Source organism: Cynocephalus volans, chromosome 6 (assembly GCF_027409185.1).
Source record: "Cynocephalus volans isolate mCynVol1 chromosome 6, mCynVol1.pri, whole genome shotgun sequence".
In the NCBI taxonomy this organism is placed as follows: domain Eukaryota; kingdom Metazoa; phylum Chordata; class Mammalia; order Dermoptera; family Cynocephalidae; genus Cynocephalus; species Cynocephalus volans.
The window spans coordinates 15,120,413-15,138,022 of record NC_084465.1 but is presented as its reverse complement, the minus strand read 5'-3'; the positions used below and the strand labels follow the sequence as shown (position 1 = coordinate 15,138,022).

General features: G+C 43.6%; 1 pseudogene and 1 gene segment (V, D, J or C); both read left to right on the top strand.

The window, feature by feature from the left end:
* Window positions 1-1,105: 1,105 nt before the first annotated feature.
* LOC134380863 (probable non-functional T cell receptor beta variable 6-7) lies at window positions 1,106-1,657 on the top strand (annotated as a pseudogene).
* Window positions 1,658-6,413: 4,756 nt separating this feature from the next.
* Window positions 6,414-6,917, top strand: LOC134380862 (T cell receptor beta variable 13-like). The segment is given in 2 exon segments: window positions 6,414-6,492; window positions 6,604-6,917. Coding segments are annotated over 2 exon segments (393 nt in total).
* Window positions 6,918-17,610: the final 10,693 nt, after the last annotated feature.

Here is a 17,610-nt window from a genome sequence, read left to right as displayed (position 1 = left end):
CTCAGGACCTGCTGTGTCACTTATTTGCAGGTACTTTGTTCAAACATTGTTAAGATTTTGAAGATCACAGCAGCAGAGTACCAAACCAAGTGTGGAGTCCTTCTAAGTGTGGGACTCTGGGAGAAAAGATACAAGTGAACAGATATAATGTTGATGGGTGGGAGGGGGAGAGAGAGGGGGGAAAGAGGAATCGGTTAAGGGACACAAAAATCAACTACATTGTACATTGATAAATTGAAATAAAAAAATAAAAAAAGATAGCGTTTAAACTCCTTTATATTTGTGATATAATTAGTGGTAGGCATCCTGCACGAAGGCATATTCCTCAATATTTATGATGTTTCAATAATAACTGAGCATTTTTCCTTACCCTGTAGTCTTCCACATGTCCCCAAGTCCCCCCACATCTGTACACCTTTGTACCAACAGGTCATCTGCAGCGCTGTGCAGACACCATCCTCCGCAAAGCCAGGTAGGTCACCACTGGAAGGGATCTACTGCTGTGGTCTCACCCCAAGCTCGGGAGGCAGGTGCTCTGGATGGATGTGGCGGTGCTCTAGCTGAGTTAGGCAGGTGTCTCGTCTACCAGTGAATCAACAAGAAAGAGAGCAACGTGATTCCTCAAAGGTTGACAAGCCTGGCCCTGGGAATTGGAAACCAGATACCAGAGAGAAATCACTGTAGGCAGAAGATGTTAACAGGATTGTGGTGAATTAAGCAAATTAGAAAAGGATAATTGAAGGAGCATGTGGGACACGGGAGTCATAAAAGGCACCAGGAAACCATAACGATTTTTAATAACATACTAGACTACAGAAATAGATAACTGAACCACTGAATTAAGGAGGAGTTATATTATTTCAGGGATAAAATATACATGGAGTGTTACACACTGTTTTACAGGAAGATTAAGAAAAACCTGGAAGGCTTGTGTCAGTTCAGACAAGTGCATTCTTCCCATTCTAAGCTGTTCACTCGTACATTTATTTTGGATGTCACCCTCTGAGAAAGGGCTGTGGCCCCTGGTGACAGGAATGCTTTGGGGCTCAGGCAGGGAAAGGGAGGTCTCAGAAAGACACCCTCCAGAATCCCTATCCTTTCATTGATGCCCAGACCTAGAAGACCCCTCTGTTCTGCGTGGCACTGCCATGAGTGTTGGCCTCCTGTGCTATGTGGCCTTTTGTCTCCGGCAGGCAGGTGAGGCCTGGGTGGGCCACCCATGGGATTTCCAGGTCCTAGCACCAAACATTACACTGAGTCTGTGGCATCAGCTTTTTTCTTCTTCTCTGTAGGTCCAGGGAATGCTGGTGTCACTCAGAACCCCACATTCCAGGTTCTGGACACAGGACAGAGTTTGACACCGAGATATGCCCAGGATATGAACCATGACAACATGTACTGGTATCGACAGGATCCTGGGCCGGGGCTGAGGCTAATCCATTACTCATACAGTGTTGTCAGCACTGACAAAGGAGATGTATCCAATGGCTACAGTGTTTCCAGATCAAGTACAGAGAACTTCCCCCTCACACTAGAGTCTGCCACCCCCTCCCGGACATCTGTGTACTTCTGTGCCAGCAGCTACTCCACAGTGCTGCACGGCCGCCTCCTCTGTGCATATAAAGGCAGGGGAGGCTCTGCACCCTCAACTAAGTGACCCACTTGGCAGAGATCTTTGTAGTGGGAACCTGGGGAAATGATCTCAGAAAAAAAGAATGAGATGCAGTACATGAGAACCCAATGGAACTCAATAGTCGTGTTGAGCACGTGTGAGTGGGACAATGGAGGAGACTGTGACAGAAACAGGGACGCTCACAGGACTCCCTGACCTGCTGATAAGACATCAGGTTCACCCTCTGGTGTCCTGTATTGGAAGTGCTGTTGACACATCTTAGTGAATGTGCCCTGCAGACGGAGGAGTGATTGTTTGGTGAGAAGACAAATTCGGAGATGGAACATGAGACCTCTGTGTCCAGACAACACGAGAACTAAAAGTGATGGCGCATGCATTGATTTTGTTAAAAAGAAGCTTACAGACATTTAAATCAGTCATTGAAATGTGTTGTAATAGAAATCCTGTGTTCCTGAGGACATGGAGATTGGTACAGGAAGAGATGTCACTTCCTGTGGAACTGCCCTGTGCGGAGCAAGGACATCCTTCCTTCTGGGCTCCTGCTCTCAAGGATCCCATCGGAGAAACCTCCGATCCTATCCTGACACTGCCATGGGCCCCAGGCTGCTCTGCTGGGCAGCCCCTCTGTTTGCTGGGGGCAGGTGAGTGTGCGTGTGCTCCTGTATTTGTGTGTGCATGTGTGTGTGCATGTGTGTGTGATGACCACAATTGTTTTCCTCATTCTGTTTCCACCTTCTGTCTCCACAGGTCACACAGGTGCTGGAGTCCTCCAGCCCCCCAGGCACAGGGTCACAGAGAGGGGACACAATGTCCCCTCTTAGGTGCGATCCAATTTCTGGTCATGCAACACTTTATTGGTACCAACAGACCCTGAAGTAAGGCCCAGAGTTTTTGATCTACTTCCAAAATAAGGACACAGCAGACAAATCGGGAATTCCTGGTGACCGCTTCTCTGCTGAGAGGCTGGATGGCTCGTTCTCCACTCTGAAGATCCAGCCCACAGAGCAGGAGGACTCGACTGTGTATCTCTGTGCCAGTAGCTCAGCCACAGTGTGGCACAGTCCCCTCCTCCCTGCCCACAAACCCTCACGGGCTCAGCTGTCCTCACAGTGCTCAGAAGCCCTGCTGTTCCTCTGTCAGGGGGAACAAATACATTTGGGACGTCGGGTGTCCTTCTGCTAGTAGGAGGTCAGGAAATGACTCCGAAATACTACAACAGGCTACACTGGGTAGTAATAACTGTGGATTACGGATTCTAGGATTCTTTATATACAGTTCAATATTCTACAACTGGGAGTGAACACCAGAGCTTACACCCAGGGATAGTGATCAAGTAAATTTTTTCTTTCAGAAAAATACAAAGTTTCAGCACATTAATAATAAACTATTTTTTATAATAAATTATTTTTATAATAAACTATTTTTTATAATAAACTATATATGAATAAATATAAACTATTTATTTATGTGAGTAATTCATGACTACTATACCCTGGAGTTGGTCAGGCAGAACCAAACAATGTTAAGGCCATTTGCAAGTATCAGCGTTAAAAAATAATTAGAACCCTTAGTAAGAATTGCCATTGAAATCGATGGTCAGGAAGTAACTAACACCCACAATAATGCTCATTTACCAATGTTTCTGGAATGCTTTTTTATTTTTTGGCAATCCTGAAGTAATTCTGTGTTTAATTCCCTTCTTTTTCAGTCTAAATCTTTTTAGAAATAGAAAATAAAATTTACTTGGTTTCATAAAATATTGAGAAAGGGTTAATGGAAAGTAATTTAAAGAAGACTTTAATAACAATTATGTCAAACATACAAGATGCAACAACTAATCCAAGAAAGCTAGAGTAGCTGTATTGATATGGACAAAGTCAATTTCAGAGCAGAGAGTCTTATCTGGGACAAATAAAGTCATATCTTAGTGACAAATGGCCAGTCTATCAAGAGGGCACAGCAATCATGAGTAAATGTGTATCTAAAAACCAAGTTTGAAAATACTGAAGCAGAAGTAGATAAAACTGCAAGGAGAAATACACAAATCCACAATTACAGTGAGAGATTTCAATACTCTTCTTTCAGTTATTGATTTAAGAAGTTGACAAAGACAAAAAACCAGTAAGAACATAGGGGACATGAATAACACTATCAACAGCTTAACTCAATTGAACTTTACGAAATTGTCTACCAAGAGCAGCAGGGCACATGCTCTTTTCCAGTGCACAAACCACCTACCACTGTGTGCCATAAAGTAAGTATCAATGTATTTTAAAGTATTCAAGTCAAAACAAGAGTGTTCTCTGATCACAGTGGAACTAAAGTAAGAATCAATAAGAGAAAGACCTCAGGGACAAAAACTGCCCCAATTTTAAAAGAAATAGTTGCCTAAATATAATTGGGGGCAAAGAATAAATCAAAATGGAAATTAGAAAACATTTTAAACTGAGTAAAAATGAAAACATAATATATCAATATTGGTAGGATGTCACTGGAGCAGCACTTAGGAAGGAAATGAAGGAATAGGGAATAATTGTCACTCATTCTGAGGCAGCACTACTATGATACCAAAATCAGACTGAGATATTGTAAAAGAAGGAAACTAGACACCAATATCCTTTATGAACATGGATTCAACGATTCTTTTTAAATTAAAGCATGTTGAGTCCAACAACATCTAAAAAGATAAGGCATCATGACCAAGAGGCATTTCTGTCAGTAAGGCACAGATGGTTTAATATTCAAAAAATAATTTGTGTAAATTACTCTATAAGTGCGAAAAAATAAAAACCATATGATTATATCTATAGATGCCATAAATGTATTTGATTAAACAGAATATCCATTTCTGATAAAAATTCATAGTAAACTTGGAGTCATAGGAAACCTCCTTCACCCGATAAAGGACATTTATGAAAAACATATGTTTAAGTAGTAGACTTTTCCTGCAGGTAGACAGTGGTAAGTCAGCGATGCATAGTGTAATGCCGAGATCATACACAAAGTAGCACAAGAAGGGAAAAAATAGTCTTTTCAACAAATGGTGCTAAGAAACCAGCATATCGACATGGAAAAATAATGAGCCTCAATCCTTATCTCCGTGCATAAACCGGTCATGGGCAAACTACCTCCTGGGAGCCAGATCTGGTCCCTGCCTGTTTTCACACCACCCAGGAGCTAACAATGGGTTTTACATGAAAAAATGGTTGAAAGAAAATGAAAAGGAGTATCTTGAGACATATAAAAATTATACAAAATTCAAATTTTGGTATTCATAAGGAAAGGTATGTATTAGAACACAATCACACTCATTTGTTCGTGAATTGTCTGTGGTTACTTTTCCACTACAATGTCAGAAGTGAGTAGTTGGGACAGAGACTGCATGGTGCACAAAGCCTACAATGTTCATTATCTGACCCTTTACAGTAAATTTTGCTGTAAACCAAAGTTGATAAGGTATAGACCAAAGTTCTTGATGATATAAAAACTAGAACTCTAAAGCTTCTGAGAAAAAACATAGGAGACTCTCTTCATGACTGTGGGGTAAGCAAAGATTCTTAAAGTGGACAAAAAATGTTCTAACCATAAAAAAGTAAATTGTTCTTTATCAAATTTAAAAAAATGTCCATCACAAAATGTCATTAAGAAGAAAGACATATATATGAGAACTTGGTGGTAACACATTATAAAGAATTCCTACAAATCAATCATAGAGAAATAAAACAAATCAACCAAAAAGAGCAAGATAGCTGTGAGGGTGTTCAAAAAAGGAGGATACATAAGCAGGCAGTTTCCTCTTCATGGCACTAATGAGTTTATTTCCCCAGCTGCTTAGGTTTTTGGCTGACAGAACTCCAGTGTCGGCCCCTGCAGGAATTACCTTCAGTTAAAGAAAGCATTTCCCCCAGTCGCGCCCGATTCCTAGGGCAGCTGCCACGTAAGGACTGGCTGGTCCTCTCTACACATTACTTGAGAGTTAGCATGTTTACTCCCCTATTTGGAAAACATGTTTGCTTCATGCCTCCATTATTACCACAGGAAAAGTCAAGTTTGAGGCAGGTAAACCTCAAATCAGCAAGAGCTGAGCTGTGTCCTGAGATCCTGATGCCTAATCTAGAAAGCACCAGCCTCCTTGGCCGACTCAACAGAGGCACATGCTAATAATGACTGCGCAACTGGCCACATGAGGGCGCTGTGGATCCACTGAGTGAGCTGCTGATAGCTCTGTCTGGGGAGGGAGAGTTAAGGGACAGTCTTGTCTTGGTCCCTGCATCAGAGATATTACTTGATGAACCAGAGGTACTGCTGGCACGGGAGGGGTTAACTTGAGTCTTCTCTCATCAACTGATGTGCAGGTGTGTTCTCATGGCAGGGAGCCAGGACCTGTAGCCTTGCCTGGGTAGAGGCCTCCCTGGAGCCTCCATTTGATGGGGAGCGTGATGAGGCTTCAGTGGGGCAGCCCGGATGACCCAGGCCAGGTGTGGACAGTGGAGCACCTGCCTCAGAGGAAAATGAGAGAAGCGGTGGGGGGTGGACGTCTGCCCCAAACCCTGCCCTGCCCAGCTCAGCAAGGGTAGCTCTCCCTGACCTGTAGGAGGCTGGACAGAATGGGGGAAGACCTGACACAGCTGAGCCTGACCAGGGATGTGGGGTGCCTGTGGGAGCCTACAGGGACAGTGACATCAGAACAGTGATGTCACAGGCAAATTCTCCAAACAGAGAAAAGAGGGGAGCAAACTCCTCCCTCTCACCCCAGGAGCACAGTGTCCTGAGTAAGGAGATGCCTGGTCCTGTCCTGCCTGATGCTGCCTGGGGCACCAGGCTCCTCTGCTGTGTGACCCTTTGTCTCCTGGGGATAGGTGAGTCTTGGGCACATTTGGGACATCCCCTAAATGCAAGGTGTGGTCATTGCTGGAATATAAATCTCCTCCCTGGGCCAAGGCTTCAGCTTCTGTCTCCTTCCTCCACAGGTTCAGTGCATGCTGGAGTCATCCAGTCCCCAAGACACCTAATCAAAAGAGAGGGGGGACAGGCCATTCTGAAATGCCATCCTGTCTCTGGCCATGATACGGTGTACTGGTACCAGCAGGCTCTGGGTCAGGGCCTCCAGTTCCTCATTTCGTATTTTGAAAAGAAGCAGAATGAAAAAGGAAACTTCCCTAGTCGATTCTCAGCTCAGCAGTTCAGTGACTACCACTCTGAGCTGAACATGAGCTCCTTGGAGCTGCAGGATTCAGCCTTGTATCTCTGTGCCAGCAGCTTCGGCACAGCCCTGCAGACTTAGTGTCTTTCTGTACCCAAACCTTCCTGTGCCAGCTGAGGATGTAATGGGGAGAGGGGGTGGGGTTCTCTCACAGCGTTAGCCAAGCCCCAAGGATGCTTCTAGTTCTTTCCTAACCCTCTGTCTGCCCTGCAGAGCTCAGGCAGAGTGCTCCTGAGCATTTGGGCCCCAGATCCACTGGATGTTCTCACATCTCTGCCAGCATTTTTCAGTTCTGAGCAAGTGGTAGGAGCTGCTACTCTGTGCTGCAGTGTGGGTACATTATGTGTTTTAATGCAAGGGCATTAGTGTATTCTCTTCACAGATGTGGAAGATCTCAGTGTAAAATTTAACAGACAGGGAGTGTAACTCTTGGACATCCTTAGTATATATTTACAAATATCACAGACAAGATCGAAGCTACAACTTCATGCCTCCTAAAATAAAGTTAATAAATAAATGGTATTTCCCAGATGTTGGTCCATAAGATGGAGCAGAGCACTATCTCGTCTATTTTGACACCAACTGAGCTGCAGTGGGAAGTCACACATTATGGGATGGAGTTACTATGACTTATTGTCTGCCAACTTCTAGGACATGGAACTTCAAGCCAGAGAATGTTTGTCCTATCATAGTTCCATATAGGATGGGGCCATGATATCTCCTAAACAGGGGGTAAGTGACTGGAGGAATTTCCAGTACATCAGAGGACTCAGCCAAGGAAACAGAACCCTCTAGGAATTGCAAGCAGAGTGGGAGTTAATACAGGCAATTAGTGCTTATAAACCACTGGACGGTCCAGAGGAGGGAGGGTCTCAGAAGGCTTCAGCTTGTGCTCTCGGGTCCTCCACTAGTGATCAGAAAATTGGAAGTTGCTCCTTTTGCCCAGGTCAGTAACTGCAGAAAACAGCTGAGAGTCACAGTGGTCTTGAAGTGACCAAGTGAGTGATCCAATAGGGAAATGACAAGAGGTCACTTCCAAATCCACCTCTCTGCTGCCAGCAGATGAAAATGTCTTTCTTCTGCTTCCAAATTTTCTGCAAGTATGGCTTAAAAAAGGAAGCTAAACTGAAACATGCTGTCATTGAGAATCTTGGTAATGTATCTTCAAGTCTTCCAGTTCTTGCACCGAGAGAGAAACTATTTTTTAAAAATATAGTCAAGAGACCATATTTAGCACACCCAGCTAGATAGCACTGAAATGGAGAGTATGAGAGTAAGTTTTCATTTTTCTGTCATCTTGTTGGTGAAAATCTATTGTAGTTTAGCTGTAGTTTAAATGTTGTTCATTTGTTAATTCACTCAATACATATTTCTGAAATACCTACAATACTTAAGAAAAATCCCTTGGTCTATGGGAAATGAGATGAATTGAAAATGCACACCCTTTGTCTTTAAGAAGTTTTAAATCTGGCAATATAAGATGCCCCAGTTATTCATACATGATTTATGATGCATGAAAGCCACTTGAATCAGACAGTTTCCTAGCCGGAAACAGAGGACATGCTCTAAAGTGTTGAATGAAGATAATTTATCAAGAGACTGGTGCAGAGGGGCAGACAGGGTCAGGGAAGCCAAGAAGTGGTTGGGGCCCCAGGGGTTGCCCACACAGTGGGCAGTCTGCACAGCTCCTGAGCCTGAAGGGAGGGGCTGTGTTACTGCAGCTGCGTGAGAGCTACAGGGAGAGGCTGCCCAAAGGGAGGGCTCGGTCAAGGCCAGAAGCTTGGGAGATAAGAGGGTGAAGCCCAGAATCTCTGCACTCTCTTGGCCACCCTTCAGTCTGTTGCTGGTGCCTCTGAATGGCAAACTCAATGGAAAGCCTGGATAATTCCTCCAGCACAGGGCAGGAGGCTATGGAGGGCAGTGGGATGGAGGGTGAGCTACACATGGAGAGTCACCAGGACAGCCACTGCCAAACGTATGAGGTGCCCTTTGCAGATGCAGGTGCACATTTCCTGGTGAGCTCAGATGCTTTAAATTCTACTCCTATGTGAACTTATAGAAAATCCCTTTATTTATTGCTCATTTGTTCTGGGTCATATACTTAAATGCAGTATTTCAACATTATTTCAATTAATATTTGAAGAGCCCTATGAGGTAGAATGATTTACCTACCTTTAACAGTGGATAAACAAAACAAAACAAAACAAAACAAAACAAAACAAAAACATTGTTAGGGAGTTTAGATGATTTGCTGAGAGGAGGCACAGCTAACAAACACAGACTATCCTCACTTACGATATTTTTTTACTTAATAATGGTGTGAAAGTGATATGCATAGCATAGAAACCGTATTCGAATTTTGAGTTTTTATTTTTTCCTGGGCTAGTGATACATGGTACAACGCTATCTTGTGATGCCGGGTGGCAGCAGCCACAGCTCCCAGTCAGCCCTGTGATCAGGACGGTAAACAACCGAGACTGTACAGTGTGCTGTGTTCAATAAATTCCATTAGACAGTCAACACTTCATTATAAAACAAGCTTTGTGTTAGAAGACTTTGCCCAACTATAGACTAATGTAAGTGTTCTGAGCACTTTTAACGTAGGCCGGGCTAAGCTATGTTGTTTGGTAGGTTAGGTGTATTAAATGCATTTTTGAGTTACAATATTTTCAAACACTGGCAGTTGCGGGGGGAGGGGGTGCAGTGCAGTGTTGTGCTAGGAAGGAGGGAAAAGAAAGTGATTAAGAGCCAGGCAAATCAAGTCCATGTTCATTTGTCACAAACACTGGGAAGATTTGTCTAGAGCATATTGGGAGCAGGAAAAGTCCTGAGGCCTCCCTGCCCATTACCCATCTTAGGTGCCTTGAATTATGCAGTAAGCACCACATTAAGTGAAATACCTTTGTTGCCAGAGGAATAAACTGGTCCATCTCATTGCACCTGTGTAGAAAGGAGGCCAGGTCGAAGGTGACAGAGACCATGCAAAATGAGGAGGGCCTCCCTGAGGGAGCGGGGGGACTAGAGTCCAGATGGGGTGAGAAATGCAGTCTGGGGCAGACTGTTGAAACCCAGAAAGATTGAGACAGGCATCTGTGTGGGGTGGGGCATGCTGTGTGTGGGGTGTCAGAAACTGGACTGAGGTGAGGTGGGGTTCAACATGGAAGGTCTCCCTGAGACAGGCAGTCAGAACTCAAGTGGGGTGAAGGGTCATTTTCAAGGTGGGGGAGGCAGCCACACAGATCACTTGTTACATGCAGGGGGACTGATCAAATATGTAAGTCTATTAAGGATAACAGAAGCCAGGTTTCTCAGTACTGGATCACGGAGTTGCAAATATAAAATGTGAGAACGTTCGAACACTAGAAGGAAACTTATAATGCTGGATTGGAACTGGAAGTACCAGTGTAAGCTCATGGTTTCTCAATATGGACAGATATGGAATTAAAGACACATGTAAATTGTGCACATCCGTGTATATTATTCTCGTGCAGCTTCCTCTGTATGTCTCCTCTAGGTTTGGGTCCAGCACCCCAAATAGGTGAGATGCTCCCTGGAGGTAGGGGCTGCAGTGTATGCCTCTCCTATCCCCCTCAGCAGCCAGCGGTGCTCTCTATCTAGTTAGCATTAAATTGCTGTGTCTTTAAACGAGGAACAGGAGACTCCAGGGAAGGACTCCACTGAGCTAGGCAAGGCGACCTCTCTGAATTAATCAGGATGAGGGAGCAGAAGCTTGAGTGGGCTTCTCCTGGGTCCACGAGAGGCAGCAGGGAATGTATCTGCCCAAAGGGAAGGAATCTGTGCTTGAGGGGAAGTGGGGTGCCGTGAAAGAGAAAGAGGAAGGACTCATTACTCATTGTGTGGGTGGGCAGATACTATCAATTGTCTGAGGAACCTCCCTGGGTCCACTGGGGGAGTGGGTCTATTCAGAAGCTGCCCAAGCACACTCATCCCTGACAAGCCAGTCCAAACCCATCTCTGGAAGTGCTGGTGCAAAGCATAAGAGGGAAAGAAGTGTGAGCTGTAGAAACCAACAGTAGCAGAGTCTTTCCAAGCAAACCCTCTCTCAGGGCCAGGGAAACACAGCAGATGACCAGAAACCTGAGCAGGGAGATGCTGGGTCCCATCCTCTGTGACACTACCATGGGCTCCAGGCTCCTCTGCTGTGGGGTCCTTTGTCTCCTGGGAGCAGGTGAGTCCTGGGCTCAGATGGGACATCTCTGTCTTTGCACTTCTAGCTTTCTTCCTGGAACTGCCTCATAAGACTCTCTTCTGGGCTAGGTCTAAATGTGGCTTCTTATTCCCACAGGTCCTGTGGACACTGGAATTACCCAGATAACTAAGCACTTGGTCACCATGATGGGGAGTAAAACGACCCTGAAATGTGAACATCTGGGACATAATTATATGTGTTGATATATACAGAATGCTAAGAAGTCACGGGAGCTCATGTTTTCCTACAACTATATTGACCTTGTTGAAAATGAGACTGTTTCAAATTGCTTGACACCTGGCTATGCAGGTGCCTCTCACTTATACCTTCATGTGGATGACCTGGAGCCCAGAGACTTGGCTATGTATCTCTGCACCAGCAGCCAAGGCACAGCCTTGCAGAGTTACTCTCTCCCTGGGTCTAGCCAGGAAGTTGTGAGGTCAACGTGTCCACCTGAGCCCTGAGGCTGGAGTCAGCATTCCACAGGACCCTGACAGAAATCTTAGACCATAACACTGGATATTTCAATGCTAAATTCCATGCCCAGACACCAGCAGCCTATAGCCTGGCTTTGTCTTGAGCCAGACGATGCCTGCAGTTGAGTACAGAAAAGATGCTCTCAACTTTAGGTTGTTCCAAGTATCTTCCGACTGGCCTGTCCCCCGGAAAACTCTTTTATGAATCACTTAACACTCTGGCCACACCAATTCTCCTTCTAATACATACCCTTTTCTGACTTCTCTTTTCACCATAGTTGAACCCTGGATCTCAGCCCTCCTCCTAGCTCCAACATGCTCAGACCATTTTCAAACACCTCATTCCCTCCTACATGACCCTGTCCATTCCTGACAGTGAGGACGATAGTTCCCTCTCTGATTTGGATCATTGTTCTCTAGTTCACTCTTCCTGCCACAAGTTAAAGTAGCAGCTCCTCATTGGATTTTCTGTTCCTCCCAGGCTTTAATGAACACTTTCACACTTGTTTCTTCTCCCTCTGTGTTTTTAATCCAATGCTAAGTCTTCACGTCCTGCATTAGTAGCTATGGAGTCTGATGTCCCTGGATTGTTGTTCACAACAGGTAGGAAGAGAGGAGGATTTGATCTCTTTGCGTTTCTGAGCAGTACTTTACACTCTGGGTTATCTTTGTTGACTTCCACATTGCTCCTAGGGATGGTCTGCACACAATGTCAGGCCCATGGACTGAACAAGCCCTGAGTCCTGGGTGTCAGGTATCTGCACCTGTACAAGGGCTCCCTCCTCTCTCCTGTAGAGGGCGCTCCAGTGAAGATGGGTGTTGCCAGAGACACCAGGAACTCTGCCAGCCCTTGCCTATGGGATCATGGGAGCTCAGAATGCCCATCCTGTGTTCTGATGACCAGAGGACTGAGTTAGGAGAGCTCTCTTTCCTGCCGTGACACTGCCATGGATACCTGGTTCCTATGCTGGGGGATTTTTGGTCTCTTGAAAGTAGGTGGGTCATTAGGATGCTACGAAAGTCTCATCTTGGACTTAAACCTAAGACAGTTCTGATCCATTCCCTTAATCTTTCTCTTCCCACAGGACACACAGAACCTGGAGTCACCCAGACCCCCAGCCAACAGATCATAGAGATGGGACAGGGAGTGATCTTGAGATGTGATCCCATTTCTGGTCACTTATACTTCTATTGGTACCGACAGATATGGGGGCAGAAAGTGGAGTTTCTTGTTTCCTTCTATAATGATAATATCTCAGAGAAGTCTGAAATATTCAAGGATCGATTCTCAGTTGAAAGGCCTGATGGATCATATTTCACTCTGAAGATCCAGCCCACAGAGCTGGGAGACTCAGCCATGTACCTCTGTGCCAGCAGCTTAGCCACAGCCTTGCAAAGACCCCTCCAGCCTGTGCACAAACCCTCCTGTGTCTGTCTCTCTCACAGCTACCAGCCTTTCTTTCCTGCCCAAGAGAAGGAAGTCTGGTTGAGTTTGTTGTTGCAGCTGTCTCCAAATAGACAGATATCTAAAATTAAATTACCAAGATGGTATATCTTGAGCAGGAGTGGCCAGAGGCCATGAAATTTGCAGAACTTTTACAGATACCACAGGGTGTGACTGTGGGTTCCAAAGAGGGGAGGATAGTTGCCCAGGAAGTGATTAAGTGACCAATGTCTTCTCTTTATCCCCATTTTGCTATTTTTGTTGGATTTTATTTATACTACTTATGAAAAATATTTTTACTCATAAGATAGAGTGATTGTATTAGTATATTTTCTGTTGCTTATAACAGCATAACCTCAAACTGGACAATTTTAAAGAAATCAAATTCATTTTTTAGAATTTTGGAGGCTGGGAAGTCCAAGGACTGGGGGCACTTTCGGTGAAGGCCTTCTTCTTGGTGGAGACTCTGCAGATGGTGACGCAGGGTATTACATAATGAGGCTGAGCAAGAATGTTTTCACATGCTTTCCTTCTCTTCTTGTAAAACTCCCAGTCTATTCCCTAATAACCTGTTAAGCCATTAACCCATCAATTCATGATTGGATTAATGTATTCATGAAGACAGAGTCCTCATGATTCTATCACCTCCCAAAGGTCCCACCTTTCAAATACCATAGTCGGATTTTGCCCCCTTTTAGCACAGTTACAATGGGGATCAAGCTTCAGTGAGTCTTGGGGGGGGGCATTAAATCCACAGCAGAGACGATTACTAAATAGGGGCTCAGGTATTTATAGGAGAGTATAGAGGATCATGAATGCAAGTCATCAGTCAGAAGGACAAGGATCTCAGCACAAGGGCCTACATATCAATGAGTCTTTCCCAACATGTGGCCAAGAGTAGGCATACCTGATGATCCTGTCAGCCTGGTGTGATGCCTTTGGGATAATAATGCTAGCCCTTGTGAGAATGAACTAACAGAATAGTAACCATGGAGTTCAGTATTTGGCCACGACATGAAGGTTAGCAGAGATCTAGGCCAGCAAGAGAATCAACAGGATAAAGCTGGGCAGTGCAGAAATGGAATTCAGCAGCAAAAGTCTAAGGAATTTGTCACTCTCTACTTGACATGGGGTAGCCAGATTCACTTCTTGGGTTTTAAGTAAGACCCCAGTGTTCTTGAAGAGTTGAGTCAGGGAAGGTGGAGAAAAGACTTCAAAAGTAAAATAATGTATTTCCTCGTAATAAGTCAGGATGGGCTCAAGCAATGCATGGGAGAAAAGAAAAAATGTGAGACCATCTCAGTTATAAACACCTGAATTCATTTGTTTGCTAACTTTCATGCATTACCAACATTTGAAGACAATGACTATTCACTAGTATGAGTTCCCACACAACTTTGCCTCAGACAAAAGAATCCCATTTTGTATGTATGGAAATGAAAAATTGGGTTCATGATTATGGGATCCTTTTTTTTTCTTCTTTCATATACTCTATCACTCAAAAGCATCTGGCTTCATAGAGTGAAATAATGACCTATCAAATGTTCAGCTAAGGTGCCAGCTCAGAGATAACACTTGGTAGGGCTGGGGTGACATTCTCTAGGATGAAATATGCATTGAACCAATGGCTGAAATATGGCGCTATGTACCCAATACATAAATGCAGAAGTCAAGGGGTGAAAGAAGGGTTATCGCCCCTCTCATCCTCAATCCCAATGTCCAGTTGTACATTTGTTCTTCCTGTCCCTATATTTTTAGTGTTTTCCAGATAATAGATCCTGATTCCTGAAGGCAGGGGGAAAAGAGTAGATGGAGGCTTCCACCACAAGACATAATAAGGATTCTGCTGAACCTGGACTATGACTATACCTGGTCATTTTAGGCTCCTCTTGCTGTGACACCAGCAAATAAAGATGAGCATATTTGATCTTGTTTATCATGAGGTTATAGATTTGTTTCTACACAATGGGATCAGAGAAAGGTTTACCTGGGACTCAGGAACTAACTTAAATATCTCTTGGTCTTTAATTCCTGATGGTAAAGATAATTTTGACATTGTGGCAATCATGGCATGACAAAGTAAAGGCAATGAAGGGCACAAAACCCTAAGGGATGAAGGTCTGAGTCACACCATTGAACTAGCAAGTTAGATTACTGAAGTGATGAGCAAGATTGAAGGAAATATAGAAGTGGTGGTGGAGAGAGGGGATGATGAATATCATTTATGGCCTTGAGTACCAGTGATAGCAACAGGCCTGTAACTTATTGCTTTAAATCTCCTGTATTTGTATAGATTGCAGCTAACCACTCCTTTGAAGACATGTACTTGGACTTAATGGAAGTAATGCAAAAGTAGATTGTATTGAATGCCTCTATGCACTCTTATATCCTCTTGATCCCTCCTTTGATTCTAGCCACAGCTAGGATGAACAATTCCATACAGATATTGACCCACTCCATAGTGATCGCACCTCATCCTAAATGTGGGCCATATGTTTTCAAAAACTACTCTGCTGCTGTGGCATAAGACACATTGGTGGCCTGCATGGTACTGATGCATGCACAGTCCAGAAGTGTGAGGGAGTTATTGCTCTATGCAGCAATCCTCAGCCACTGGGGAATAAGAACAAGTAAGCAAAAGCATTTACATTAGTCTCAGGCCACCTAGAAGAACTGAGATTGAGGGACAGCCACCTCTCTACAGTGATGGCCCCATTAACATGATTTCCCTTATGTTTTCTATCTTTTTGTTTCTCTGATTTGGTGTGGATATTTTCATTTGACTTATTTTCCACTTTATTCTTCTCAGCTTTATCCATTCTTCTTTTAAACATATATATTGAATTCTCAATTTTAGATGTTTCGTATATTTCAGGTCTAGAATTTTCATTTAAATCTAGACTACAGTTTCAAGCTGTCTGTTAAAATTCTTCATTTATAAATTTACTTTGTTGAATATATTAATGTCAGTTATTTAAAATCAGTGTGTGATAACTCTAATATCTGAACCTGTTAGGGTTTTGCCTGTTTTCTCTTCTTGGTTTTTGGTCATGTGATCTTGTTTCCTCACACACCCAGTAATTTGTTTAAAAGCCAGATATGGTATATAAAGAATTATAGAGCTAATTTGAAGTTCTGAATCATTTCATCGTCCTGCAGAAAGGATTCATTTTTGCTTCTGCCAGGAAATTGTCACAGGGGCAGGTCACCTGAATTTAGGTCATGATTGACCTGGACTCAAGCTATTCAGCCTTTGTGATGGCTGTTCACTGTTACACTTAGAGTATAGCCATTTAAGTTCCAAACTAAATGTCTGCAGTATTTTTAACAGCTCTATTAAAGTGTAATTTACACAACATAATATTTGCTCATTTCAAAGTACAATTCAATAAGTTTTAACAATTTTCGTCATTGTGCGACTATCACCGTGATTTAGTTCTAAACATTTCCACTGGCCCCAACAGTTCCTTTGTGGTCATTTTCAGTCAATTCCTGCTCCCACCTCCAGCCCCAGGGCCTGGGGGCTTTACCAGGATCCTCTCCTTTTCAGTAGTCACTGAATACATATGCGTTCTCCAGACCGGAAAGGTGATGGACAGTCCTCTAAGCCTCTTGCCATTTCAGTCTGCTCTTTCTTCTCAGCTCTTTAGCTGGTGATATTAAATTGGTAAATGGCTTTAAGGAAAAATTGGTTTTTCAGATTTATTCTTTGAGATAGCAATCTCTTAAGTTCTTACGGCCTCAGTGGCTTCAAATGCCTTTAAACATATATATTTTATATTTGTATAAGCTTTTCTAGTTGTTTTTGTTGGCAGTATTCCTCTGCAACAATCCAGTCCACTAACTCTGAAAGCCAGTTTGTATATTTTTTAAAGGTGGGGTACATTTGAGTGTGTTTATACTTTAGGTGGAAGCTGCCTGAAGAGAGGCAGAAGTGAAGCCTCCTGTCACTTGTTCTAGTAAGCCCATGTTGAATCCCGTCGCTTAAACTCTTTCCTCCAAATTTTTGGCTTTATCGATCTCTGTGATATCGTCCCTGACTCTCTAAGTGAGGAAACAGGCACTTCCCAGATTCTTCCAAAACACAGGGCTAGTGAATTTCTGTCATTTTAAGTCTTTACTCTTTCAGTGTTTGTAGATAGGGGCTCGACTGACATTTAGGATGGAACATTTCTATTTTGAATGGAAGTTTCTTATACATTGCATAAAGTTTGGGACCTCTTTCAAAACTGTGATAATCAAAGCACCTCTACACATGTACACATATCCCCCCAATATATGGCATACACTATCTCTGGTTGAGAACAACTAAAACACTTCATTCTTTGCAGAATCTATGAGTCTGATATTTTCCTCCAAAATGATTAACACTAAGAGAAAGACTATTGAATGGTAATATTTCAGTCTCTGTTCCTGGGCTTTTTATTCCTAGGTTTTAAAATTCCCAGAAAGTCCCTCTAGAACCCATAGCTTACTTCCTGGCCTGGGCTTTAGACCGTGTGCTTTATCAGATCTCACACGCTGTGTGGGAGAGGGAGTCCTGGTTCGACTTGGGTCTTCCTGGGACTAAGGCTCCTTCTCTTTTCTTGTGAAAGTTGCCTCTAAGGTTGAGGATGCCTCAAAGACAATGATGTACATGAAACA